The sequence below is a fragment of the Lycium barbarum genome, chromosome 10, assembly GCF_019175385.1.
Source record: "Lycium barbarum isolate Lr01 chromosome 10, ASM1917538v2, whole genome shotgun sequence".
In the NCBI taxonomy this organism is placed as follows: Eukaryota; Viridiplantae; Streptophyta; class Magnoliopsida; order Solanales; family Solanaceae; genus Lycium; species Lycium barbarum.
In genome coordinates this window covers 110403788-110431491 of record NC_083346.1, presented here as the reverse complement: position 1 = coordinate 110431491, position 27704 = coordinate 110403788, and the positions used below count along the sequence as shown (strand labels likewise).

The 27704-nt window shown below is 35.0% G+C and overlaps 2 protein-coding genes across 2 annotated transcripts; one reads left to right on the top strand and one right to left on the bottom strand.

Annotated features, from left to right (window-relative positions):
- Window positions 1-1203: 1203 nt before the first annotated feature.
- LOC132613313 (uncharacterized) lies at window positions 1204-5278 on the bottom strand. The gene is made up of 4 exons (XM_060327334.1): window positions 4733-5278; window positions 3531-4557; window positions 2205-2872; window positions 1204-1266 (listed from the first exon to the last, which is right to left on the bottom strand). Exons 1-4 carry the CDS (start codon window positions 5276-5278, stop codon window positions 1204-1206), a joined length of 2304 nt encoding a protein of 767 aa, XP_060183317.1.
- A 5635-nt stretch (window positions 5279-10913) lies between these two features.
- Window positions 10914-26276, top strand: LOC132613683 (cleavage and polyadenylation specificity factor subunit 3-II). The gene is made up of 13 exons (XM_060327824.1): window positions 10914-11061; window positions 11463-11640; window positions 12832-12904; window positions 14097-14214; window positions 16590-16663; window positions 18089-18225; window positions 19476-19539; window positions 21514-21579; window positions 22336-22405; window positions 23058-23162; window positions 23338-23479; window positions 24563-24662; window positions 25227-26276. Exons 1-13 carry the CDS (start codon window positions 11037-11039, stop codon window positions 26025-26027), a joined length of 1953 nt encoding a protein of 650 aa, XP_060183807.1. The 5' UTR covers window positions 10914-11036; the 3' UTR covers window positions 26028-26276.
- The last annotated feature ends 1428 nt before the right edge of the window (window positions 26277-27704 follow it).

The following is a 27704-nucleotide window of genomic DNA, read 5'->3' as shown; positions in this document are numbered from 1 at the left end:
GATAAAGTAAATGCCATAAATTCATTGTTAAACAAAAAATTACAAAAAAAATAAATAAATGAAATTCGGTGGTTGAGGAAATTAACATACCGGAATACTTGTATTTGCGAAGCATTTGTTCAATAATTCTTAGACAAACGACATCGTCATCAACAACAAGGACTCTTAACCCTACTGGAAAGTAATCTTTAACTTCCAACTTACACGTGGCAACGTCGCCACTCATATTGCCATTGAAAGGGTAGTTAAATTACAGAATTGACACTGACTTCACTTCACTAAACTAGTTTCATTTACAAGTGATCTTGCATTGAGGGGTTATTACGGTTTTACCCCCAGGAAAAAAGTGTTAGATTCAGTGTATGGAAAGTGAAATTAGGGTTTTGATTATTGAGAAATGTAAAGAAGAAGATGAAGAAAGAAACACTTGGGAAGGGGGGAGGGGGGGGGGGGGGGGGTTGAAAGAGGAAGGAGGTCTTAAATAGGGAAGGATAAGTGATTGTCTTTTTGTTTAGGATAAGTGATTGTCTTTTTGGTTTTCTTTTTTTTTTTCTTTTAGTGAAAACAAGAAAATATACTATTTATTTTTAGACTGTGTCGTATAAATTGAGACGAAGGGAGTACCTTATATTTGAGGGTAGGTTCAAAATATTATGTTAAGTATGCACTAATAGTTTTGGTACTTTAAGTTTGTCGAAAATTGATATTTTTAATCTCCAACATACTTGTCGAATCTAACAGATAGAGTTCGATAAATATTTTACCAGACACTAAAAGTGTTAAATTTTGACAAACTTAAAGGATCAAAACTGTTAAGTGCATACCTAACAGACTATTCTGGATCTATCCTCAAATATAAGGGACCATTTATGTTAACTTGTGACCAACTTGAAGGATTAAAACTGTTAAGTGCATCCTTAAGAAACAATTTTGAAGCTACATTCAAATATAAGGGACTATTTATGTCGTTTTCTCGGGTGAAAGAGGAAGGAGGTCTTTAAATGGAGAAGGATAAGTGTAAAGCGAGAGACGCGTAGAAATAAATTGCACAAGACTCTTGTCAGTTTGTTTTTCCTCCTCTTTTTTCTATTTACATTGTAATTCCAAAATATCAAAAATGGAAATAATTGAGTGGTTTTATATATGCATTGTATCGTGACTGTCCATTTTGATACACAATTTTTCAGTAAGCTTGTAATTGGATTAGTTTGCAATCACACAGGCAGCTTGCAAGCAACTTCTTTCAAGTAGCTTAAGCAGCAGGTCCTGAAAGTAGCTTACATAGCAGTTTCAATTTTTCTATAAATAGGAAGTCAATTTAGTTCATTCGTACATCAATTCGAAGTTAGATAATATATCAGTCTAACTCTCTATACTTCTCTATGTTGTATTTACTTTTTAAGTCTTTATTTAATAACAGAAAAGAGAAATTTAAAGAAAGCAATTATTGGCTCCCACTCTAGAATTATGGTTTTTGGGTGCCTTGTGTACTTCGTATGAAAGAAAATGTTTTCAATGAATAAGTGATTTTTATACTTAATTTCTGATATTTGATAAGCATGCAGAAAATATTATTTCAACAACATTTATAGAAGATCTTGGCAAAGATTATGGGGGTGAGGTGGAGGCTGGGGTTGGGGTGTGGAGGTGGAGAAAGTGGGGACTATGGGGCATTGGGAGGAGCGGGGGGTGGGGCGGGGAATTGGGTGTATTTCAGGATGGAGAGGAATGAAATGTAATTTATGGAACTTGTTTTCTTATTTTTCTCAAGGAAGTCATTTTTCTTATTTTTTAAGAACTTGTTTTCTTAGATTTTTTTTTTTTAATTGTGATCAACCAAATATGAAAAATTTAAAAATCATGCACACCCTTAATTTAACTCAAAAACTTTTATCTAAAAAAAATCTCATGGGTGTCTCATTCCAATCATAAAAGTTCACGCTTGCTTAAGACGACGGTTCAATCATCAAAAGATTACAATTTAATTGCAAGATTATAAATTAAAATTCAATAATTTACTAGTAGCAATTATTGCCAACTATCTAGTTAAACCTACTCTTCTCATGTTAGGCAGTCATTGTATTTAAAAAATAATATTGAAATGCCTCTGTATTTCTCACTTCTTGAAATCGAAGCCTAAACTTCACATATCTATGAAATTCTTATATTTTTAATCCTTCAACGTGAAGTTTGCTTAAACTTACCCAGTTTGATATTTGACATGTAGAAGAAATAATAGATTGATTTTGTGAAGACATAGCAAAAAATGAAAAATGATAAAAAGGAAGTAAAGGAGGATTAGATGAAATAACAGAAAAGGCAGAATCACAAATGTAGTCTGAGAGATACTTAGGTTGAACATGTACCCTTTGAGATCTGCGTGGAGGTTCCTCTGATGCTGTGGGCAATACTTCCACCTGTGTAGGAGTGGGAAAAGAAGAGGAGGAGGTAAATATCGTGGGATCAGGAGTGCTAGACATAATAGGACTATCAGGAGGTGAGGGTGTAGTGATAGGAGAAGAATGAGGAGTTGTGGAAGGATGTGAGCCTGAGTCAAGAGCAGGTCCATCAGAAGAAGGAAAACATACTGGGAATAATTTGGACATAGGAGAACCATAGGAGAAAGGAAATGTAGTTTCAATAAATTTTACATTTCTGGAAATGTGTATTGTCCCATTTTGCAAATTAAGAACCTTGTATCCCTTTTGCCCAAAAGGATATCCAAGAAATACCGCTGGCAGAGCTCTAGGTGTCAATTTATCCCTTTGTCGTGCAAGAGTAGAACTAAAACAAAGACATCCAAATGGCTTTAGGTAGGAATAATCTGGTTCTTTCCCAAACAGGACTTGATGGGGTGACCTGGTTTTAAGGACTGAAGAAGGAAATCGATTAATGAGATGTGTAGCAGTAAGTATCCCTTCCCCCCAGTATTTTTTAGGAGCATGAGATTGGTAAAGTAAGGCTCTACAAGTTTTCAATAGGTGCCTATGTTTTCTCTCAACAATCCCATTTTGTTGAGGGGTTTCCACACAACATGTTTGATGAATTATGCCTTGAGAATAAAAAAATTCCTTCTGAATCTGTCCAGTTTCTAACTCATATGCATTGTCTGACCTGATTACTTTGATTTTTGTGTGAAATTGTCTTTCAACAAGACTTAAAAATGCTTTTAAAATGGAGAAGGCATTGGATCTAGTAGCAAGTAGAAAGGTCCAAGTAGTTCTGGAAAAATCATCCACTATAGTCAAAAAATATTTTTCTCCATTATAAGTGGGTGTCTTATAGGGTCCCCATATATCTATATGTATCATCTCAAAACACTGTTTAGTAGTAATTGAACTTGTGGGAAAAGGGGGCTTGGTTTGTCTGGCCATGGGGCAAACTTCACAAGGAAATTCTTTATTGTTAGGGATGAATATAGGCAAGAATTTAATTTTTTTTCATAGCATGATAAGGTAAATGTCCAAGTCTACAATGCCATAATTTGCTCAGATCAGTGATATTAGAAACAGAAACACTTTTATTCATACTTGAATCTGTATCACAAACAGGACTCAAGAGGACTGGGCATGTAGCCTTTTCACAACTAGACTCTGAAAAACAAGGAGAAGAACCTAAAATTCTAGACTTATTTTTGACTGAAATACTAGAAACTGGGACAACATACTTGGTAGCTTTTGAATCCAAAGTAGAAGTATTTTCCCTTAGCATGTAGAGTCCTCCAGTAGCATCACCAAAAACTGATCCCTTCCTCAGAGAAGGTTCCTGTAAAATGCAACCATCTTCAGTAAATAAAAGATCAAATTTAAGTTGTCTTTGAGTAAAATCTGATACATATAGTACTCCATGGAGATCTAGTTCTGGGGTCAAAACCAAACTTCCCATGGAGTAGGCTTTAACTTTATGTGAATTGGCTAGATGGACTGAAATAGGGGAAGGTAGAACTCTTATGTCATGGAGAAGATTTTTTTTAAAAGTCATATGTTGTGTAGCACCAGTATCAAGAATCCAAGGAGAGTTAGTTATTTTCGAAAGAAAAGAAGTGAAAAGCAAACAAGCATGATTTGTACCAGCTAGGTTAGCTGTAGCAATGGATTCAGAGTTTGATCCTTTAGATCTTCCCTGCATAGACTTAAACATATGAATTAGTTGTTCACACTGCCCTTTAGAAAAACCCTGTGCTGTTATGAGAGTAGAGATAGCATCTGCTGAAACATCTGGGGCTTGACCTGCTACTGCTGCATTTGCGTGCTGTGTTGCTTGTTTCTTTTCTTTGCTGATTTTGTAATGTGCAGGATAACCAATTAGCCTATAGAAGGCTTCCTTAAGATGCCCAATTTTCTTACAATACCTACAAAACAAATCATCCTTGTTCCCCCCATAAACAGATGAATTTGTTTGTTTCTGATTTCCTGAGTATTTGGGGGTAACTTTGTGGATTATTTTGTGGGTTCCATTTCTGTCCAGCAGTGTTGATGAAAGCAGAAGACTTTGTAATTGTAGGAGAATTAGAATGAACCTCTCTTTGACTCTCTTGGTGTAAAATGATAGAATAGGCTTGTGCAGGGGAAGGAAGAGGTTTCATCATTAGAATGTTTCCCCTTACACCCATGTAGACATCATTTAACCCCATAAGAAATTGAATTAACTTTTGATCTTCATAACTTTTGATGTTGTGTGTTTTTTCTCCACACTTACAATCACAACTGCAAATCATAAAAGTGTTTAAAACCTTTAGTTGATCCCAAATTCGTTTTATCTTTGTGAAATATCCAGCTGCATCACTGGATCCTTGACTAATGCTGTTTAATTCTCTTTGTAGCTGAAAAAGCTTAGTTCCATCAGCTTGACCGTATCTTTCTTCAAGCTCATTCCATAGCTCCTCAGCAGTTTGTGAGTAAATCACACTTTCATTGATATCTCTGCTGAGTGAGTTAAGGAGCCAAGCAATGACCATATCATTGCATCTCTTCCATTGTTCAAGTAAAGGTGAGTTTGAAGGTGGCATACGGCAAGCCCCATTGATGAAACCCAGTTTATTTTTTGCTGAAAGAGAGATAAGAACTCCTCTCCTCCAGTTTCCATAACTGGTTCCATCAAAGCTTATCAGATTTATGCCAGGATTATCAGAAGAAGTTAAAAAATATGGATGACATGCATCAACTTGGTGTGATGCAGTCACAGTAGGATCAATAGCACCAACAGGTGGTGGATTAATCGTGTTATTAGTAATAGTAGCATCAGTAGTATTATCATCAACATTTTCAGTTGTTGACATGATGAGTTTAAAGCAAAAGAAAATAAGTAGAAAATGAGTAGCAAAAGAGAACAAGCAGAAAAGAAAAAAGATTAAGCAATTTGCCTATGACAAAGGCTCTGATGCCATGAAAAAGTAAATAATGACAAGGAAAACTTTGCGGAAGCTTTTCAATTCTGTGTGTATTTCTTTACTGTTTTTACATGTATATATAGCAAATGGAAATAACTAACTATACAGTTGTAAGCTAACTATTGGCTATACTAAAGTTACCTAAATAATTACAATGAAAATAATAAAGGAAAAGGAAAATCATAATGGGCTGTACATTTGTGCCAGCTGTCTAAAAAGGTGTATGGACCACTTCATTGTCTTCTTCTTCTCTCTTTCTTTTTGTATTAGTCCCATTATTTTCTGCACCTGAGGAGGTTTCTCCGGCAACAGGTCATTAGTTAGATAGTCATCCTTCCATCACCTATTATTGATTTTGTAGTGTTAATTTTCTCCAAACACATTAGTTTATTCTACTTTTTAACTTGTAGAGTTAATAATAGATGGCTAAATGGAGGAGGGTTACAGAAAAAGATATTTATCAAAATGAGAAGCAAGTCAAGAACAACTCATATAGGAGTGACTGAGTGATTATGAATATACATTAATACAAGATAAAAAATGATGCCCACAAGATGGGTGTCTTTAGAAATGCCTACAAGATTAAATGATCACATTTACCAGAAGATACGGGTAAGACGTAAAATGATAGATTTCCCTTCAAAAACTTTAATAACCAATTAAAAATACCATATATATATATTCTGCATTTATTGTAAAACGGCTAATTTATGGAAAGCTTCAAACATCAATTGATGCTTTAATTGTGAACGGTACTTGATTTTATATCAATTTATCTAAACCCGGACCAGTTTCAGGATTCTCTACGATATGAAGACTTTGCTCACTTAAGAGCATTAATAATCGTAGGTTTGTAAAATGCTTTAACATTCTCCACTACATGATGCAACAAAATTTAGCTGCTTCAGGCTTGAAAGTTATACGACCACATATACTCAACCTTAGTTGAGATATCTAGACCAAGAATAGTAACAAACAATGAAACACATTCAAGGGGGCGAAACGTATATTGACATATCGTACTTGAGCTGCAGATTACAAATATAGATTGCAAATAAGATGGAAAAAAATAGGCCAAGTAAATGCTGACAAGCTATATACAACCACGCAAGCACTGCCACTCAAAATGTTCTGCCAAAAGGTTAATTCAACTTTGATAGCTTGAATTGCGTTCTTGTTAATTGCTAAGCAGACTTGTATCAAAGCCTAAGTCAGAAGCACAACCATATTTCACCTGTTGTGCTTCTTCCATGTTTGGAGAGAATTCTATCTTGCCACAACCAAAATGCAGCTAGTACAGGAATCGGCATGCTTATTACAATTTTACAATCAACCACTAGAGATATTAAAATTAAAACTTGAAACTTTGGAAAGAAGAATTGATGAATTCCTATGTCAATAGACAATAAATTATGAATTTCTATGTTAAAAAAAAATTGTATTTAATGCATTCGTACTCACTGTTTTTCTTGAGAATCTTATGTTTCCAATCGTCCATTGAAAGAGATATTTGTAGGAATTAATTCTTAAAATGATAAATTTATAATTTTAACCTAGCAACAACATACTCAGTATAAACTCACGAGTAAGTTATGGGGAGAGTATTGGATGTACACATACCTTACTCTAACTTTTGTGGGTAGAGAGGTTGTTTTCGATAGATTCTTGGTGACAGTTAAAAAGAATATGAAAAGAGTGAACTTCAAATAAAAAGTACATTAATTTTATTAGAAACTTTATGACATTTTATTAAGTTTGGTTTTAGGCCCGTACTGATTGTATTGAGTTGCCCCAATTATTTGTGCTTTTTTCATTAAAAACATAGTAATGATAAATCAATGTATATGCAATGTTATAGAATCAGAATTTCTAATTGCATACTACCTCTTGTCATTTCGAATTATACTCTAAAATCCTTCTCAACATCTTTGTGAATTATTTGGTATGTTCTATAGCTCTTTGATGTGTTTAAAAGGATAATGAAATGAAGTTATTATTCCAGTATTTTAGATTTATTAAACATTGATCTGTCCTTTGGCTATCATTTATTATTAAAAAAAATATGACAAGAAAGAAATACGCCTATACACAGTTAGATAAAATATAAAGAGAAGGAAAAAGAAAGAAGAAAAGGGTAAAAAGGAGAATCTCGCATAGATGAGAAATTAAAACACGCTCAAATATTTAAAAGATACGTAGATACATATAAATTATAATCAAAAGATATCTCACCAAATGTATCTGTCACCCGACTTTTGTGAGCTTTTTGAGCAGATGCAGAATTTAACGTAGAAAAAGAAGAATAAATTGGGGATAAACTAACTACAACCGGACAAGAGGAGTTAGTGCTCAGATAGTAAGTACCCCTAGTAAATACCCTCCATCTTCAATCTGAAGGTTGTGATTTCGAGTCCCCAAGGAAGCAAAAGGGGAGCCCCTTGGGAGAGGGGTAAACAAAAAAAAAAAAAACTAACTGCAACTAGGGCCAAGATAATAAAGAGAATTTTCATTCATACCTCGAAATGAAATAATTATAGGGCTAAAATGAGAATGTTGGTACAAACGTAACAAAATTTAGGACTTAAGTCATAAAAGACAAAAAAAAAAAAAAAAAACAAAAAAGGGCCTAAAAAACCCTCGAACTATTAGAATTGGTGCAAAAATACACTCCATCTACCTTTGAGCCCCCAAATTCCCTTGACATCCACCTATGGGGTCTAATATACCCTTATTTCTAACAGTCCCATGTTGACGCCCAATTTTGTCCATCCTTTCGTCCAATTTACATTGTTGAGCTTCTATTTTATTAGAATATTATTTATATTTTTTTTATCACAACCTTTAGCTAAATTTCTTGATGATCTCTATTACTATTATTATTATTATTATTATTATTAAAATATTATTATTATTATTATTATTACTACTACTACTACCTTTTTGTTTTACTAGAAAAAAAAATCATTCATGCATTTATTCTCCTTCTGGCTTAATTGCAGTGTTAATCCTATTCGCATCTCTATAAATATTTATTTAAACATATTTTTTGTATTAGCGTCACACTTATAGTTGTCGTTATGTTTCTATGATTACTTTATTATTACAAGTGATAAAATTATTTACCAAATATTTTGTCCCTCTACTTTTATTATCATTATGGAAATCGAGAAAATCTATTTGAAATTAATATATTCCCCAAATAAACCAAATAATTTTTTTCACCTATTTCCTAAAGTTTCTACCCAGCCCGTAATCCCTTTCCAACTAAAAATCCCTAAAGGCATCAGGTTACCCTAAAACCAAATATCCATAACTCATTGTTATTTACTCAAAATTCCTAAGACCCCGTCATCTCTAAATTTCGTTAAAATCAAACATTCCCCGATTCTCGTCGAAATTCCACAGCTACAAAATCCCTTTCTTTGTGCCTTTTATATTCTTTCATTTATTCTAATTTGATTTTCTCTTCTCTTCTCTTTTCCATTCCACTTTATTTCCTTAATTCATTCACCTTAATTTCTTACTAGTAATCATAAAAATCATAGCTTAATATCCACCTTAATTGCGAAATCGAAACTTTCCTCTATTCATCTAATATGCCAAGAACAAAATGACAGAAGTTTGGACCCGAATCTGTTTGAAAAAACCGTCCAAGTTCAAGATTAATAATAATAATAATAATAATAATAATATTAATAATAATAATAATAATAATAATAGTAGTAGTAGTAGTAGTAGTAGTAGTAGTAGTAGTACTAGTAGTAATAGTAATAATAAAAGTAATAATAGTAATAGAGATCATCAAGAAATTTGACTACAAGTTGTGATAAAAAAATACAATTAATAATCTAATAAATAGAAGCTTAACGATGTAAATTGGACGAAAGGATAGACAAAATTGGGTGTCAACATGGGGCTGTTAGAAATAAGGGTATATTAGACCCCATAGGTGGATGACAGGGGTATTTGGGGGCTCAAAGGTGGATGACAGGAGTATTTGGGAGCTCAAAGGTGGATGGAGGGTATTTTTGCACTAATTCTAATAGTTCGAGGGTAATTTATATGGTAAAGGGCTTAAAATGCCCTTGAACTATTAGATGGTGCAAAAATACCCTCCATCCACCTTTGCTGCCTAAAATACCCCTGACGTTAACCTTTGGGGTCTAAAATACCCCTGACGTTAACCTTTGGGGCCTAAAATACCCTTATTTTTAATAGACTCATTTCAAAACTCAATTAACAATATCATTTATTACGTGACAGCTTCTCATTGGTTAATAAAATAATTAACTTAAACTAATTAATCCCCCTATTTAACCCGATCCAACTAATAAGTCCTACCTGCCCAATTAAATCCTCTATATCAAAAGAAACCCTTGAACCCATTCAACTAATAAGTTCGACCCTCGAGTGGTGCCGACATTTGGATGGTGATTCAACCAATACATGAAACACTGAAAGAAAAACACCATGAAACAGAAACACATTGTTTCTATTTTATTTTAGTTCAAACTTTCAAAGTAGAATTAGTCAAACACCACCCTGTAAAAGTAATATTTTTTTATTTTTTTTTTGCATTGCTATGTATATGTTGCGTCATACATTCATGATTCACCAATAATTAACTCAACATAAAAAGCATCTGTTAGATTGATAAACCTTTACGTCGAAACACTTGAAGACTTACCAGAATTTGACTACATGAGATTTCTTGTTAAAGGAAATTAAATACGTCATTTTCAGTTGAAATTACGACGATGAAACACTGAAAGAAACAGACCATGAAACAGAAACACACCGTTTCTTTCCTTGTTTTATGTATTGGTTGAATCACCACTCAAATGTCGGCACTGTTCGAGGGTCGGGCTTATTAGTTGAATGGGTTCGAGAGTTTCTTTTGATATGGACAAAAGAGGATTTAATTGGGTGGATAGGACTTATTAGTTGGATCGGATTAAATGGGGGATTAATTAATTTAAGTTAATTATTTTATTAACCAATGAGAAGCTGCCACGTAATGAATGAAATTATTAATTGGGTTTTGATATGAATCCGTTAAAAATAAGGGTATTTTAGGCCCCAAAGGTGAATGAAGGGTATTTTTGCACCAAATTTAATAGTTCAAGGGTATTTTAGGCCCTTTTCCGTTAAAAATATTAAGGACCCATTTCGCCATAATAATTTTTCACTTTTTCCCGAAAATTATTTCACTTTATTTGAAAATCAACGTTTGGCCATAAAAATTTCAAATACAACTTGAAGTGGTATTTGAAATTTAAAAAACACTTAAAAACCTGTTTTCAGTTTTTTGTACTTTTTTCACTTTCAATACATTCAAACAACCAAATATTTCTTGCAAAAACTATAATCAAACATAACTCTATTTTTAACTCCAACTTTAAAATTCTAAATAAATTGAAAAATATTTGGTTTTCATGGCCAAACGCCCACTAATTGTTTTGACAAACTTAAAAAGATAAGGGACTATTTTGAATATATACAATTAAACATAAGTAACTATTTTTGTCATTTTCCTCGCCCTAATGTTACTATGGCCCGCCTATAAAACCTGCTAATATAATAATAATCCTTTTCTTGATGGAAGCTTTACAAAGCAACAAAAAGTTAAGGAGAAAAACAAACAAACATGCCTATCGAATGTTTAGTTTTGGGTAAGCAATATACATGATTTTATTGTTCTTTTTGATCTACTAAGTATAACCTGGTTGGTCAAACTTTTTGGGTGTCCAAAAGTAACACCTTTTATACACTTATAGAAGGTTGATACATTATGTATGATGCTTCCCTAAGTATAATATTGTGTAATAGTATTGTATATTAGGTTACGTCGGTAAATATCTTCATTAGCTTTATACATTTGAAAATGTGCTGCTCAAAAATGCTTTTAAATTAATTGGCCAAACACAAACTGTTTCTCACTAAAAGCATACTTTTTTCACTTTTGATAAAGTTCTTTTCAAAATAAGTTAATTTTAGAAGCTTGGTCAAACATGCTATATATGTCTGCAACATGTTTGATGAAATGCCTTAACGAAACAGAAATGAGTTACAGGGGCAGGACAGGAGGTGGGAAAGAGCTGTGTGGTGGTGACTATAAATGGAAAGAAGATAATGTTTGATTGCGGGATGCATTTAGGATACGTCGATCATCGCAGATACCCGGATTTCTCTCTTATCTCTAAGACTGGAGACTTCACCAATGCTCTTTCATGCATCATCATCACACATTAGTATGATAACTCTGCCATACCCCTTAGCATATGTTGTGTATACTGTCAAACCTCTTTATAATGTCGTTGTTTGTCCTGATATTATTTTGCTGCTATAGCGAAATGTTGTAAAGAACATAGTATTTTATAGTAACATAACATGAAAATAGGTTAAAAAGACTTGGCTTTTATAGTTAATGTTGTTATAAAGGATGATTGTTATAGAGATGTCTGACTGTATATCATAGCGCGTTTTTCTTTATTAATGTTTTGGTCTACTTCAATGGATTTTAATAAATGCCTTTAGCAACAAGGGAAAGACCGTGTTGTGCATGATACTCTGCCATACTCCTTAGCATATGTTGTGTGTACCATCAAACCTCTTTATAAGATGTTGTTTGTCCTGATATTTTTTTGTTGCTATAGCGAAATGCTGTGAAGAACATATAATATAATCGCTTTGTCTGAATTTGTGACACTTTTCGCTTTTTTCGAGATTCAAACTTCTTAATTTTGATCGTGTGTTTGAACATAGAATCTTTAAATTTTTGGAAATAAAATTTACATATTTGGAAACTATGTAAAAAGTACTATTAGCTACCATAATTAATAATTTGAAATATTTAAAAGGCATATGAAAAAATTATGATCTTTTATTCTCGAAAAGCGAAAAGTATTAGTACATAAATTGGGATGGAGGGAGTCACATAACATGAAAATAGGTTAAAAACACGCGGCTTTTATAGTTAATGTTGTTATAAAGGATGATTGTTATAGAGACCTCTGACTGAATATCATAGTGCGTTTTTCTTTTTAATATTTTGGTCTACTTCAATGGATGTTATAAACCCCTTTAGCAACAAGGGAAAGGCATGCCCCAGCTTGGCGTGTAGCATCCCTTGTTTATATGGTGTCTTTGTAACCTTTTACTCTTTGGTCTTGTTTAGTGATATGCGATGAACTTCTTTAGAGACAGGGAATTTTTTTGCCCCAGTTTGACAAATAGCAGACCCTATTATGTGTATATGTCATAGTCACTTAGCGAAAGTTTACTCTTTAGTTTAGTTTAATGAATGGATGACCCGCTTTAGAGATGTGGGGAAAATTTGCTCCAGCTTGGTGAGTCACATCCCTAGTTAAATGTCTATGTTCTAGTAATGTAAGCGTAACCTTTTAACTCTATTGATCTGATTTAATGAACTTTGGTTGCAGCCACCAAGACCATATCGGAGCTCTTCCATATTTTACTGAAGTTTGTGGGTACAATGGCCCCATATACATGACGGTATTTCCTTTCTAGCCTGCTTATAGTCCTAATCACTTCAATAACATAAAGGAATATGGAAGCTCATTTCGTTTTTATTTTTTCGTTGTTGCGTTTCTTTCTGAAGTGCATTCCTTTCCCATTGTTCCTCACCTTCTGTTAAAAAAAAAGAAAAGAAAAAAAGAAAGGGTGTAAATAAATAACTGAAGCAGGTTAGCCATTTACTTTACATTTTGGACTAAATCTTACTGGCAGTATCTCATGCAAAAGCTTTGAATTAAGGCAAAACTCATTGTATAAAAAAAATATAAAAACTTCATTCCAAAGCTTTGAACTGTAATCAAATATTCTATTGTGTTAGAAATTGTATACAGATCTCTGAATTTGATAATTGACATTACTTGCAAGTGGCATGTCAAGCCTTCTACATCAACAAGTTATTGTCAAAAATTGTTGAAATATATGGCTTAGTATTTTAGTAGTAATGCATATTCAACCACTTAAGTAGCTGCCTTAAGTGTATTGAAGTGACGTTGTATTTTCTCTCCATACTAACAAATACGGAATTTTGCTGTTATCCAGGAAAACTATTACTCGTGATCATAGAAATTGTTCTGATTAAAAAATCTATCTTATATTTATTTACATGTAATAAACCAAATATACCTAAGATTAGGGATACATTTGTTATCAAAATGCGATATGAATTAAAAAAAATAAAATGAATGTTATGGTGATTGCTATAAAAAATGTTACGAGTTGCTGTCTACATCAATTAGACAATGTGAAAATAAAATGTGAACTAAAATCAGCACAAAAAGAGATCTGTTTTGGACATATATCTGGAAACTTCCTTTAAAATACTTGAGCATCAGAGTAGATCAAGAGATTAGGGAGATATTCTGTTACGAATTAACAAATGTATGACATAATTGGAAGCTGTTTGCCTACAGACAGTCCAGATATGTCTGGATATTTTTTTAAAGTTCCAAATTTTGTTGCATGTTTCTGCGCAATATTTTCAGTTCCTCTTTTATTCACATCTGATATGTAATTATCAGCCATGTAATGGACGCTTTTAGTATCCAATTTCTTTTTTGCTAGAAATGTTATGAATGAGCAAGAATATGTGTACTTGGATTTTCTTCAACCTATTTTTTGCCATAGTTTATGATCTACTCTCTGTGATCAACTTTAATTGCTCATCCTTCAGTATCCAACAAAAGCGTTGGCTCCATTATTGCTGGAAGATAATCGCAAAGTGATGGTTGATAGAAGGGGAGAGAAAGAGCTATTTAGTTCTGAGAATATTGCGGAATGCATGAAAAAAGGTATCGTTTCTCCTACTAGTCCACTCCCTTGACCTATTTATAGTATGATTCACTTTTCTAGTAATTGGTGGAAAATGGTTAGAATTTCATCCACTTTGCAGTATATGTTCATAGTGCTTCCTTTAAAGTTGTAAACTAGGCAAGTTAACTTCTCAGTAGTTATACCAACTTTGTCTGGGTCGAAGCAAAAGAAAGTTAGATTGAGCATATTTTTTTATTTTTTTTATTGATGAAGTAAAGTTAGATTGAGCATATTTATGATCTCTCATGTTGAAATAAGATAATATATATTGTGTATCAATGACATAAACACTTACAACTCTAATATACTATTAGTTCTCTGAAAAGTGAAACCATGTGCAAAGTGGGATCCATTTGCAATTGTTGCATATATATTGGTGATAAAAGCCAACTGACAATAATTGGGATTTTCCACTCCACACATGGTTGCCTGAGTTGCATTGTCTGACTAATGGACAAACCTTTTCTGTCTAGTTTGGTCAAATCTGCTGTCTCAGCCGACCTCTGACTAATGCACACAACCTTTTCTGTTTTTTCCCCAATCAAATCAGCTGCTGCAGGCTCTAGACACCATTAGTGTGGTTTCAATGGTTCTAATGGTCGCCTTTACTACACGAGCTTCTTATGTATTTTCACTAGTTATCAGTCTAGTATGATAGCTATGTTAAATGCGTTACTGCTGACATCAGTCTTCGTCAATGCATCACATAGCAGTAACAGTGGTTTGTATGTGCTGCCTCAAGAAGCCCACTGTTGAAACCATTCAATCTTATTGAACTTTTTGCATGTCTGCAACTCAGCATTCACACATTGAGCCATTTAGGCACGCAGATAATAGAGAGATTGATTCATTTGGTGGAGACGGATTATCCATTATAACATCTTGCCAATACCTCATGCTAAAGTTATACTGTGGAAACAAAATATATAAAGGGAGAACAAAAGGTTCTCATTGAAGTACAGGTGTTCTATGAAATTGCCAAATTAAAGCTAGATTCTTTTAAAGTTGGCAAGAGAAGCTAGATTCTTTTAAGGCAGAATACATAGATAGACACTTCAACATGGCCTCCACTGTCAGTTTGGCACTTCACTTTCCTAGTGAGCAAGTAGACTACTTGACTTAGGTGTATCTAGTGAAGCCCTCACGCTAACATGGAAAAATGTTTGATATTCACACAATTTTTAGCGGGTGAAGGCCCCTAAAGTTATATTTTTGCTTTATTTTTTTCATGTGGACCCCATTTTCTTCAGCTCAAATCAAGCCGTAGCTGCCGCCACCCTTCTGCCACCATCATAACCAAGCCATAACCTTATTACCACCCTCTCGCCGCCACCCAATAAGGACAAGCCATAACCTTATTACCACCCTCTCGCCGCCACCCCAATAAGGACAACACCAAATACACCTTTAAACAACCCATTTTAACACCAAGAACTCCATCTCAAATCTTCACTTCCGGTCTCACCTTAGACTATGGCCTAACTGGGCCTGGTTTAATTGGCAGTTTTCTCGCAGGAGTCGCAGACGCAGGGAACGGATTTTGATCCAAAACTCCATGAGTCGCCGCTGACGACCACCAAGATTCCACCCGAAGCAATGTTTGCCCCACGCCACTCACTGCCATCGTTCACCGCCACACCAATCCACTAATATTCTATCTCAGTCCAATTAATTGTATTTGTTGTACCATGATAGGAATAAAGAACTAGAAAAAAGGCATTAGTTAACTTTTAAAAAGCAAAATTTATATAAAATGGGGATTATGTATTTATGTTAGAGGGGGAAGAGGTTTGAATGAAGAAGAAAAGGAGGGGAGAGGGGAGGGGAAGAAGCAGGGGGGATGGGGGCAGGGACAAAGAAGAAAGATAGGATTTGTGTTAGGGTTCTTTTAATTTTTCCTTCTTTTTTTCCCAGTTAAATATATCATATTTCTTTGTAATTTCTTTTACATGTGTCGCCTTGTTATTTGTTACTGTGCCACGTCACTCGCGCTTTTAGCACATGCATCAGGTCTGCCCAACGGGGTTGTTCACGTCTGGTAGAGGTGTCTACTTGGTCACTAGGAAAGTTGAAATGTCAATTGACAATGGAGGCCACGTTTATGTGTCTATCTGTGTATTCTGCCTTCCTTAAAGTTGGCAAGAGATTGCTGATTGAGCTTCTATAATCAGCAATATTAATTTAATGCACATGCAAAATTAGATTGATAAGTGAAGTGAATTCTGAGGATCTAACAAAATGCAGCTGTTGTATGTAATTTAGTAGACATCCCCAGCTAATAATAATTTTTGCATCTTTCCTCTTATTGATCCCCAAATTGACTTGTTACTTAACTTTTGTAATCGGTGTGCAGTTATTGCAGTGGATCTGAAGCAGACTGTGTTGGTTGATAGAGACCTTCAAATTCGAGCATACTATGCTGGACATGTATGGTTCAAACTATTCATTCATTTGCAAAAACATTCCAATAACTTTTTTCATGTGCATTCATTTGGTATCAGGCAGATCGACCTATAGGTTTTCTTTTCAATCTGAAGTGAAAAAAGGGAATATCAATTAACGAAGGAAGAAGAAGCCACATTAACTTAATTCACACAGCAGATAATGTTAGAAAAGGATTACGAATTGGATAAACGGGATTTAGGTATATCATCTTTTCAATTTTTAGAGGAAAGGGAAATGAAGATTAAGAGAGTAATATCTTAGGTGTTTACTTGGAAGCTAGTCTATTGCAACTGATTCTTCTCCTTTAAGTTGGTTTGATTGGAAAGTGTTCTCAAGTTTAAAATGGCTATTTTTATTTAATATTCCATCTTTTTGGAATTGATTATTTCCTTTCCAACTGGCCTACATGTCTGAAGCATAGGCAGACTGTTGATTGACTCTTCTAATCTCCCTCTCTCTCTCGCTCTTGTGTTAGTGCAAGTAGATACTGCTAATTCACTTGATAGCTGTGTGAAGCACACCATATTTTCTGTGCTATTTCTTCAACTTGGAAGCGGCAAGCAACTATATATATATATTCTATGTCAATAAGTAGAGCTGTGTATGTCCTTTTATTCCTGGTTCAGTTTCTCCAACAAGAGTGAGAACAATTTTTCCCATTTGGAAGTTAATAAAAGCAGCAACACAGCATTATCACCAAACAAAAAGAAAAGAGCAGCCTGGAAAACCCAATGTCTTAAACAATGAAAGGAGAAGAGATGCTACTTATGAAAGTGACATTGCGAAATATATTGCCAGCAGAATTAATCAATCAGGAAGGTTGGACACCATTCGACTTGTTGTGTATATACACATACAGATATAGGATTTCCCCACTACATTGGCTTACTGACTTGTGGAAAAAGAAAAGCATTAAAGATAACCTGATTTCTAAAGCTAGCTGCAAGTTCATTGTTGGAAACAAAGTTACTCAATGCGAATGTAGTTATAAACCTGAGCTTAGAATAGTATGCACATACTGTCTTTCTTCTCTATATTGCTGCTGTCTGCCTTTCGTTGTTTCCTAGTAAATATGGCATATGTGATGTCATGGATGATCTCATGTAGAAGACGTTTGACCAACCAACAAGTGTAAAAGAAAAACATGAAGGAGTAAAATTGAGATTCTGGATTGATGAAATGGAAAAGAAATTTGTGTGATATCCCTGCTAGTTCATTATGTTCTAAACTAGCTCTCTTATCAAAGTTTTAGATATCTTCAATTGAAATCTTTTTTATATATAAGCATGAACATTTCTTTTTGTGAATGTGCAACTCAATTCCCTTCTATATCTTATACACAAAAAGAATAGAGCGAGAATAAGGTCAATCAATATTGATGTTGTGAATATGGAACTCTATGTCTAGGTTCTTGGTGCTGCAATGTTTTATGCTAAAGTGGGCGATGCTGCTATAGTATACACTGGAGATTATAATATGATGCCTGAGAGACATCTTGGAGCTGCTCAAATTGACCGGCTGCAGCTGGACCTTGTCATAACAGAGTAAGAGCCTGTTTGGATGGGCTTATGCCTATAAGCTGTTTGCAGCTTAAAAGCTAAAAAAAATAAGTTGGGGTAGTCTAACTTATTTTTTTTGGCTTATAAGCTGTTTTCAGCTTATAAGCTGCTTTAGATAAGCTAAGTCAAATGGGCCCAATTATATTTTTGAGCTTATTTTAAGCACAAAATGACTTTAAGTTGGCCAGCCAAACACTCAAAAAAGCTGAAAACAGCTTATAAGCAACTTATAAGCCAATCCAAACGGGCTCTAAGTAGCAGATACCATCTAGAAAATCACCTGCATATACATCGTGGTAAACATACCTTGCAAAAAAATAAATAAATTATGGTAAACAATCTTGGTCAAATATTTAGACTCTAGTCTATATCAACTTTGATGATCATTTTTCCAGTTTCTTTTTTATTTCACGATTTTATGCAGCTCAAGTGGATTGATGACTGTTGAGTCCCACATTGGTTGGGGTAACGAAGATTGGACTTCGTATATGGTCTTGGGCAATCCTCATCTCTTAAGCTAGCTTTTGGGATTGAGTAAGCCTAAGGTCCATTTAGTTATAACATCATTAGAGCCAGGCCCTTCCCAATTCATTGTTTACACAATGTTGGGCCCTCATCTTATATTATCCACGGTCTGGATGTCCAGTCATGGGCGTGCAGGGGGTGTTGAATCTCACATTGGTTGTGGGAACGGAGATTGGACTCCTTAAATGGACTCCTTATATGATCTTGAGCAATCTTCACTTCTTGAGCTAGCTTTTGGGATTGAGTTAGGTCCAAGGTCCATTTCTTTATCAATGACCTATCGGTTTTCTGATCTCGATGCTCTTTTGGCTAGGATTGGCTCAAAAATAGCTCACACTAAAGAAAAAGTAAGATTCAATATTTGGTGAAATGTTGAAAATTAGTATGTAGTTTTTGTGTAATGGTTGTATGCTAAGTGCTAACAATGTTAGACGACTAGCACCAAAGTCAGATGTTAGTTCTTGCCAGAATTTATGTCTCTTGCTAAGTGGTTTGGCTAAAACATTTTGGTGTGAAATGGTTTGAACCTGATATAATATCCCCCTTTTCCTGTGTTAGTCCAAGTTGGTGGTATCATACTTGTAATCTGTCCTTACAGCCTGTTCAAGACAAGTTATAATTATCACTTTAAATTCAAAAATTATTATCCTAACTTTGAAAAATGAAAATTTTAGCTGCAAAGATCTCCACTCATAATTTTGTTCATACAGGTCAACTTATGCAGCCACCCTCCGTGATTCCAAATTTGCTCGGGAGAGGGAGTTTCTCAAAGCAGTATGATACTTTTGGTTCTAAATGGAGTTGATTCTTTTTTCCTATATCACATATGTTTTTCTTTTGATTTCTGCTTATAACACATTGCTGTGACAGAATATGCTTGTGAGTGTTTGTAGAGGACTAGCGGTCTTGCTCAGTGTTATCAAAAGCGAAAAGCGTAAAAAAGCTCTAAGGTTAGCTGGGGCTTTAAGCGCAAAGCGCAAATAAAGTGTGGGCTTTAGTGAAAAAAAGCGCAATGGTGCAAAATTACAAATATATGTATGTTTTGTCCAAGACTTATAATAGTAAGCATGAATACCAAATATATGGACAAAGAAATTGTAAAAACATCACGATAAAGTGAAATATCAATCATCTAGTGTCACCTCTTCAAGAGAGGCTTAATGGCAAGGAAAAGTATGTCTTGGAGCCTTGATGACGACACTGAAGCGCACATAAAGCGAGGCGAAGCGCTCAACATGTTTTGAGCCTCGCTTCAGGGCTTAAGCGCGCCTTTGACAACACTGGTCTTGCCTGGATATATTTGTCCTGGGTCCTATGCTTTGTATCCGAATGTCAATGGTTGTTGAAGTACATAACGTAGTTTGTATGGTGTGCTCATAGTGGCTTTAAAGTAGCGAGTACAATTTGAGTGCTGTACTCCATTCCTAAAATATATTTTGCTTGTGAACCCACAAATCGTACAATTGTTTAAGCGTCGCTTCCCTCTTAAAAGCTGGTAGAGAAAGAGATTGCATTGCATTTTCTTTTATCCGTAACCCCTCGATTAATTTCTAATGCTGAACAATTCTCTAACTAGGGGAATTTATGTTTTGTTTTAAGACTTAATCAAATAAATAATGTATGCATGCACATGTTTCAAGTACCTACGGTCAGTAATCCAAGGTAATGGGGAGATTGATGAGGATGTCACTCATTGTACTGGGGCGGGGTAGAAGAAATGGAGGCTCGCATCCAGTGTTGTGTGTGATAAGAATGTGCCTCCTAGACTAAAAGGTATGTTCTACTGAGTGGTGGTTAGACCGACTATGTTATATGGGGCAGAATGATGGCCAGTCAATAACTCCCACGTCCAGAAGATGAGAGTGGCAGAGACGAGGATATTGAGATGGATGTATGAGCATACAAGGAGAGATAAGATTAGGAATAAAGACATTTGGGAAAAGGTGGGAGTGGCCCCGTGGGGGACAACATACGAGAACTGAAGCTGAGATGGTTTGGGCATGTGAAGAGGAGCTATGAAGATGCCAGGGTAATGAGGTGTGAGAGGCTGGCCGTAATGGGCTTAAGGAGGGGTAGAGGTAGGCCTAAGAAGTATTGGGGTGAGGTGATTAGGCTAGACATGGCACAACTTAAGCTCACCGAGGACATGGAGGGTGTGGAGGTCGAGAATTAGGGTAAAAGGTTAGTAGATAGTCGGGTGTATTTCTTTTCCATCGAGGTATTATTACTACTCTTGTACTTTCTTATTCTTAGATCTCTATTACTGCTTGTTTTTTCTTTAGCTTTGGTTATCTTATTATCTTGCTGTTGTTTATGCTTGTTGCTACTGCCTCCTTTTTATCTTTCTTTGAGCTGAGGGTCTATTGGAAACAACCTCTCTACCTTCCAAAGGTAGGGGTAAGGTCTGTGTACACACTACCCTCCCCAAACCCCACTTGTGGGCTACACTGGGTTTGTTGTTATTGTTGTTGTTGCACATGTTTGTTTTCTTTGTTTACTGCATTTCATTGTTTACTGCAATTCAGCATAATCTCTTTCAGTTGTATATTTTTTCTGCCCACTTTTCTCTATTTCGAAATTGGAGGGTTCTTGTCTAAAAATTGTATTTATTGCCATCTCTATCAATAAGAGTCCTGCATCTTTAAAATATTGATGATTCTTGTTGGTTTACCCATTCAATTTGCTTTATTGTATTGTTTAATTCATTTATGTGCAAAAACGCTTTAATTCCAAAACTGATCATTTTAGGTTCATAAATGTGTTGCTAGCGGAGGAAAGGTGCTCATCCCTACATTTGGTCTTGGAAGACCTCAGGTTTTTATTCTTTATTTTGGCTAAACTATAACTTAACTTTAGCTTTTTTAATGCCTATGTTTAAGACATACTTTAGCTTTAGGTCTTCTGTAGTGACAAATAACTGAAGGGAGGAGGGGACACGTGAACATAATTTTACTGAAGTGTTAACCAACGGTCCTAAACTTCTGATCGGTATTTTGTTTCAAGACATCCAATGAGGGATGTGGTGAACTTATCAAAACTTCAGTAAATTTTGCATGTAGTTCTCTGATCTGTCAAATTGGTTTCAAATATTTGATTATGAGAAGCTAAGAATATCAATGCTGCAAGAGTTTCTGTAGGCTTGTATCTATTTGGAAGTCCAACAAGAGTACCCACGGCTGATAGTGCCAAGGTATAAGTAATGGTTTATATATTTCAATCAATCAACTTGTACCTCAATTCCAAACTAGTGGGCGGTGAGCTATATGTATCCTCTATTTCTATTCCACCCTATTCGCTCCCATTTCACTCTAATACTAAATAAATTAAGGAAAATTAGGAGTTTTCTGAGTCTCGAGGTTCTCTAAATCTCATACTTACCACTGCTAATGATTTATATATATGTGTGGTATAAGTTGCCGAATTATTTAATTGATAAATATTGGGCTTTCCTCACCCTTATTCTTGATGTTTTTCCCTTATTCTTGTTGCTTCGTACAGTTTTCTTTCCTTTGCACTTTAATATTATAGCACAGCTATTTATTTTATTCTTCACTATACTTCACCAAACAGGAGCTCTGTATGCTACTGGAGGACTATTGGGAGCGGATGCATCTTAAAGTTCCTATTTATTTTTCCGCAGGTTCTTCTCCCTTGATTTCCTTGCATAGTTCCTTAAGTCATCGCAGCTATGTGATATTTCTTTGTTGAAATCCTGGTCCTTCCTTGATCAGATTAGAAGAACTAGAATTCTGCAAGTGCAATTATATCTCTGTAATTATATGTATGATTTATTAAGTGTTGTTGAATTGATGAAGCTGTCTGCAGTATAGCATGCAAAGGCAATTTTATTTGATATGTAAAAGCTAAAACATAAGCCTCCCTGTGTACATGAAAGACAGTTATGACTTGGTAGAAGGTGAGTCTTTTAGGATATTCTACTTAGATTTACTGGAGATAGCTAAGAGAAAGTTACATACTATCTCCAATTACCGGACATTTTCCCTGCCAAAAAGTTGATTTGCATTTCAGTAATAATAACTTTTAGTTCCTGCGACTTCTATACAGTTTTGACTAGCGTCAAATTTTCAACTTCTTAATTCACCTCTCAGACTAACTGCAATTGTTTACCCTTGAACAAATATTTTACGTATTCTTTACACTAGGTTCTAATATTAGTTCTCTTAATTAATCTTTTTGGTGGTATGGTAATTCTGCAAACATTTTGGATTCACATCATGTTTTTTTTGATAGTTTGATGCCTTATTCTTAATCCTGAGCTACTAATCTTTCAGGTTTGACTATTCAAGCTAATATGTACTATAAAGTTCTCATAAACTGGACCAGCCAAAAGGTGAAAAGTACTTCGACAACACGCAATGCATTTGACTTCAAACATGGTGCTTCCTCTATCACTCATTGCAAGCTTTAGGAAATTATAGAAATATTAAACAGTAACAGGGGTCACCATGCTTTCTTGTACTACAATATTCCTCTTTCTATATTCTTTAGTAGTTGAAGTATCAAACATATTGGTATGCTCATATTACATTATCTGATGCCTGTACTTTGTAGTCCACAGTTTTGATCGTTCCATGATAAATGCTGCTGGACCTTGTGTTTTATTTGCTACTCCGGGCATGCTAAATGGGGGATTTTCACTTGAAGTTTTCAAGCAATGGGCTCCGTACGAACAGAATCTGATAATACTTCCAGGGTACCATCTTCAATTCACTTTATTTAAATCTCGTCCTGAGACAAATAGAATTGTATTTTCAAATGTTAATGTATCCTTCATCCTTGCCTTTGTCTTTTAATCATGGGTTGAGTAAGCAAAGTTGGATTGTCATCATGAGCTGGTCCCTTTTTGCTGCTTCAAAACATTTGTCCGTGAGCAAAGTTGGATTGTCCGCATTTTGCTTCTTTAATCTGAAACTCTTGAGAAATAACTTATAGTTTAGTTTTCACGTTGTCATCATTACCAAAATGCTGTTGACAGCCCTATCTAAGCGTCATATTTCAGTTATTGTTGTTCCTAAATTACCTTTTATGTTGATTATCAATTTGGAAAAGGTAAAATGAAAATCATGAGAATGGACTTCCATCAACTTTGCGAGGCGCTACAAATTCTTAGGATCTGATGTCTCAATGTACATTTTTCTTGGTCGAGATGATTGATATTACTCTTAGCATCAACTGATGATTGTCAAGAGTTCTGTAAATATAGTCCAATCATTCTTTCCTGCACCTTAGCACTTGTTAGTATCTTCACTACCAGGAGAAAGTGGAAAGTGAGACTAGAAAATGAAGCTCAGGGTTTGAACTTTTTGCAATTCATAGGGAATGAGAAAAAATTGGAACTCATATATAGGGAAGTAAATATTTCATTCTTAATGCTCATTTTCTGTTTATGGATTTTGCTTTTTCCTTGTTCCCCATTCATGTTTCATTCTCATTTTTCATTTTCCCCATCAATTTTCCCATATAGGAGCTTTAAGGTCATCTAGATTCCATTTTATAAACTTCCTATTCTGATTGTGTTCTTTACCCTTTACTGTAACACTCAGTTGAGCACATCAGAAAGAACAGTAGTATGCTAACTTTATCAGTTAACTTTTTCAGTTATTGCCTCGGAGAAAGAATTTAAAGCTTTCGCATTCCTCTTTGTACACGTTTAGTTATAGGGATAAACTTTTTTTCTTTAATACCATTTGGACTATCTGCCTTGCTATTCCACCTTTTTGTCACCATTTTACCTAGACTTATGTTCTACTATCCTCCTTTGTATCCTATTTTTCAGATATTGTGGGGTTGGGACAGTAGGACATGGGTTGATGTCAGCTAAAACTCCTACCAAAGTAAAAGTTGATGAAAGCACCCAGATTGATGTGCGCTGCCAGGTACTTCTATTATTGTATCATATTAAATCTGTTTAATTTCATCACATAGTAGCTCTTTGTATCTCTATCTAGTCATACTCTCCACTACAATGATGACTTTTTCACTCCCATGACTCTTCAAACAACTGTTACTATCAACTGTGTATTAATGATCAAGCTTAGAGGTAAAAGTGACAACAACAACAACAACAACAACAACCCAGTGAAATCCCACATCGTAGGGTCTGGGGAGGGTAGAGTGTACGCAGACCTGACTCCTACCAAGGTAGGACGGCTGTTTCCGAAAGACCCCCGGCTCAATAAAAGCATAAAAAGAAGTCAGATACGGTTAGATAAGGTTAAGAGATTCGGATAAGAGGTAAAAGTGAGGATTCCTTTTTTTTCCTCTCCATCTGTTCAAAATTGTGTTTAACTGTTTTATTTCTCTATTTTGGATTACTCCTTTGGCTATCAGGACTTGAGCTTATGACATATAGAAGTACTATCATTCTTTTGAATTTTATTTGTTATTTAGCTCTGATTATTTGAAATATATGACTTCATCTATTTCTTGGATTTTGCCAGATCCATCAGATGTCTTTTAGCGCACATACTGATAAAAAGGGAATCATGGATCTGGTCAAATTTCTATCACCCAAACATGTAATACTTGTACATGGTGAAAAGCCGAAGATGGCATCTCTCAAAGAGAGCATTGAATCAGATTTCGGGATCCCATGCTATTATCCTGCAAATAACGAGACTGTGCGCATTCCCTCGACTCACTATATTAAAGCTGATGCATCCAAAGAATTTCTCAAAAGTTCTTTGAGTCCAAATTTCAAGTTTCTACAAGCAACTTCAAGAGCAGACACTGATTTCATTCTTAATGAGAGAACTGAGCCTCTTGTACGAGTATGTGATGACAGAGTAGCTGAAGGGGCACTCATCTTGCAGAAAGATGGCCAGCACTCAAAAATTGTGCACCAGAATGAACTAATGGTCATGGTAGGAGGAGAAAATCATGAAGTTCAGTTTGCTCACTGTTGTCCGGTGCGTGTCTCTAATGAGCTTAAAGATGTGGCTCTGTCACCAGGAGAAAACATGCCTCCTGTGCTTGATAAACAGTCATTGCTGCATTTATTATACACAAAACTCTCAAATGATTTACAAGATTTAACCATTCAGAATGATGGAGACCGTCTCCAGATAGAGTCGTTTATTGTCTCTGTTTGCCTGAAGGAGAAGTGTCCGCATAGAATACATGTTAATCCTGATAGCACATCTGAAGCAGTAAACTTTTGCTGCGTTTGGTCAATGGGAGAAGAGAAACTTGCTTGGAGGGTCATCTCAACCATGAAGAATTTGGAGTTGAAGTCTGGTTAAGTTTCACTGCTTGCCACTTGGTTGTAGCATTCTAGCACTTCAAGATTAACTATAGTGTAGGTTGATAAAATTAATTACTGTATATCTTCTAAGATTCTACTAATATTATTCCTTTTAACTGCACTGTTTATTATGTCAAGTTCTAGTTGACAGAATTTCTGTCATTAGTCTGACAGTGCATCTTTTATGGCGACACTTTTCTGTTTATTGGTGCCATAGTCTGTTTATTTGAAACTGAAACTTTTAACATATTTGGAGTTTCTGATCCACAGGGCCACAGCTTAAATTGTTCATGCTTGATTCTTTTCACCAAATCTTAGTATACAAATCTAAGTTTGTTGTGTCTGCAGGTGTATGTGGGACCTATTGTCCAAGAATATAGAAATGTTGCTATTTGATATTGTTGACTTATGTGCTATGAACTTCAAAATTCTTCAAGAAACATGTCTTTGCAAAAGTGCCTGAATTTCCTTCTACTTCTGTTCTCAATGTCCTAAGAACGGATGAAACTTGTGAAACTGGCAAATACTAGTGTTTCTTGGTGCAGTAGAATTTATGTCCTGCTTGGCATTTTCTTCTTTAAATAAAGTTGTCACTTAAAATATCTTTTTTCCTTTTATCCATTGTTTTAGGTACTTCAAAAGTCGAAGTTCTTGACAGGTGGGACCATTATGGTTTAAAGTCCTGGTTACTTGTGAAGAAAAATGTTTTTGTGCTGTTGTTTGAGATATTTTTATAATCATTGATGAAATTAAAAGCATGTCAGCTTGGTTTTAGCATTAAGATAAGGAATCCATCTGACACTTGTTGCTAGTAGCAAAGCTGCACTTGGTATGGTATAATCTATACACTCTACATATTCATTGTATAATGTGTTTGTATAGAAATGTTCGTGTTCTGTTTTTCTTTTCAATAAATCATGACCAATAACTTAATGCTCGTGCTAAGCACGGGTCAGTTCATCTAGCTTTTAGGTAAGTCTAATAATCGACACGATTGGAATAATTTGATAGAACGAGTGTGGCCTCACATATTAAACACGATTTATTGCATACTTGTCAATTTGTAGATTTTGTGCTTGTAAACAAGTAAATAACATACTACTATCTTGAGAATTTTCTTTTTCCTTTTTTTTTAAAATCTTGAGCTTGTAACATTGTTGGAAATTCTGGCTCCACATAATCTCAACGAGTCTGACGTTTAAATGGCACGTTTTTGAAGCTTAAGAACAAAAATGACATGTTTTTTTTTATACCATAATGGGTTTTCCGTTCCATGCATAACGACATGTTAATAAAATATAACTTTCTTTTTTCAACATATCTCTAGGTTAAAATTTTCAATTCAACCCTAAACTCCGCCGACACACTTCGTGAAGGCGAAATCCATTAAATAGATAAAAATGTACACGGAATTCTTCGAAGCAGCCGTACCGACCTCTCCTCTTTTTGATTCCTTGAACGTCCAGAAACAAGTTTCCTTTATTCAATTCATCCCAAAGCCACCCTTGAAAGAGTGCGTAATAGCTCACTGATCGACAAGGTTTTGGGATATGTGACCAGATGCTTCCTCCAGATCTAACGTCCCTCTGGACATTTATTATGCTGTCACTACTGCTTTTGCGAGCTGTTCCAACCACTGCTGGATGTGATTCCAAGAGCCGAACGAACTCTTTCT

What these genes read in the sequence shown, in the direction of transcription:
- LOC132613313 (XM_060327334.1), bottom strand. Translation starts at nt 5,278, where the DNA reads ATGTCAACAACTGAAAATGTTGATGATAATACTACTGATGCTACTATT. An exon ending in GAATTTGGGATCAACTAAAG is followed by an intron (nt 4,558 to 4,732) that starts GTTTTAAACACT and finishes CCCCTGCACAAG; the next exon opens with CCTATTCTATCATTTTACAC. An exon ending in TGTTTGTGATACAGATTCAA is followed by an intron (nt 2,873 to 3,530) that starts GTATGAATAAAA and finishes TTCCTTCTTCAG; the next exon opens with TCCTTAAAACCAGGTCACCC.
- LOC132613683 (XM_060327824.1), top strand. Translation starts at nt 11,037, where the DNA reads ATGCCTATCGAATGTTTAGTTTTGG. An exon ending in GAGCATACTATGCTGGACAT is followed by an intron (nt 16,664 to 18,088) that starts GTATGGTTCAAA and finishes CTCTATGTCTAG; the next exon opens with GTTCTTGGTGCTGCAATGTT. An exon ending in TGCATTTGACTTCAAACATG is followed by an intron (nt 23,163 to 23,337) that starts GTGCTTCCTCTA and finishes TGTACTTTGTAG; the next exon opens with TCCACAGTTTTGATCGTTCC.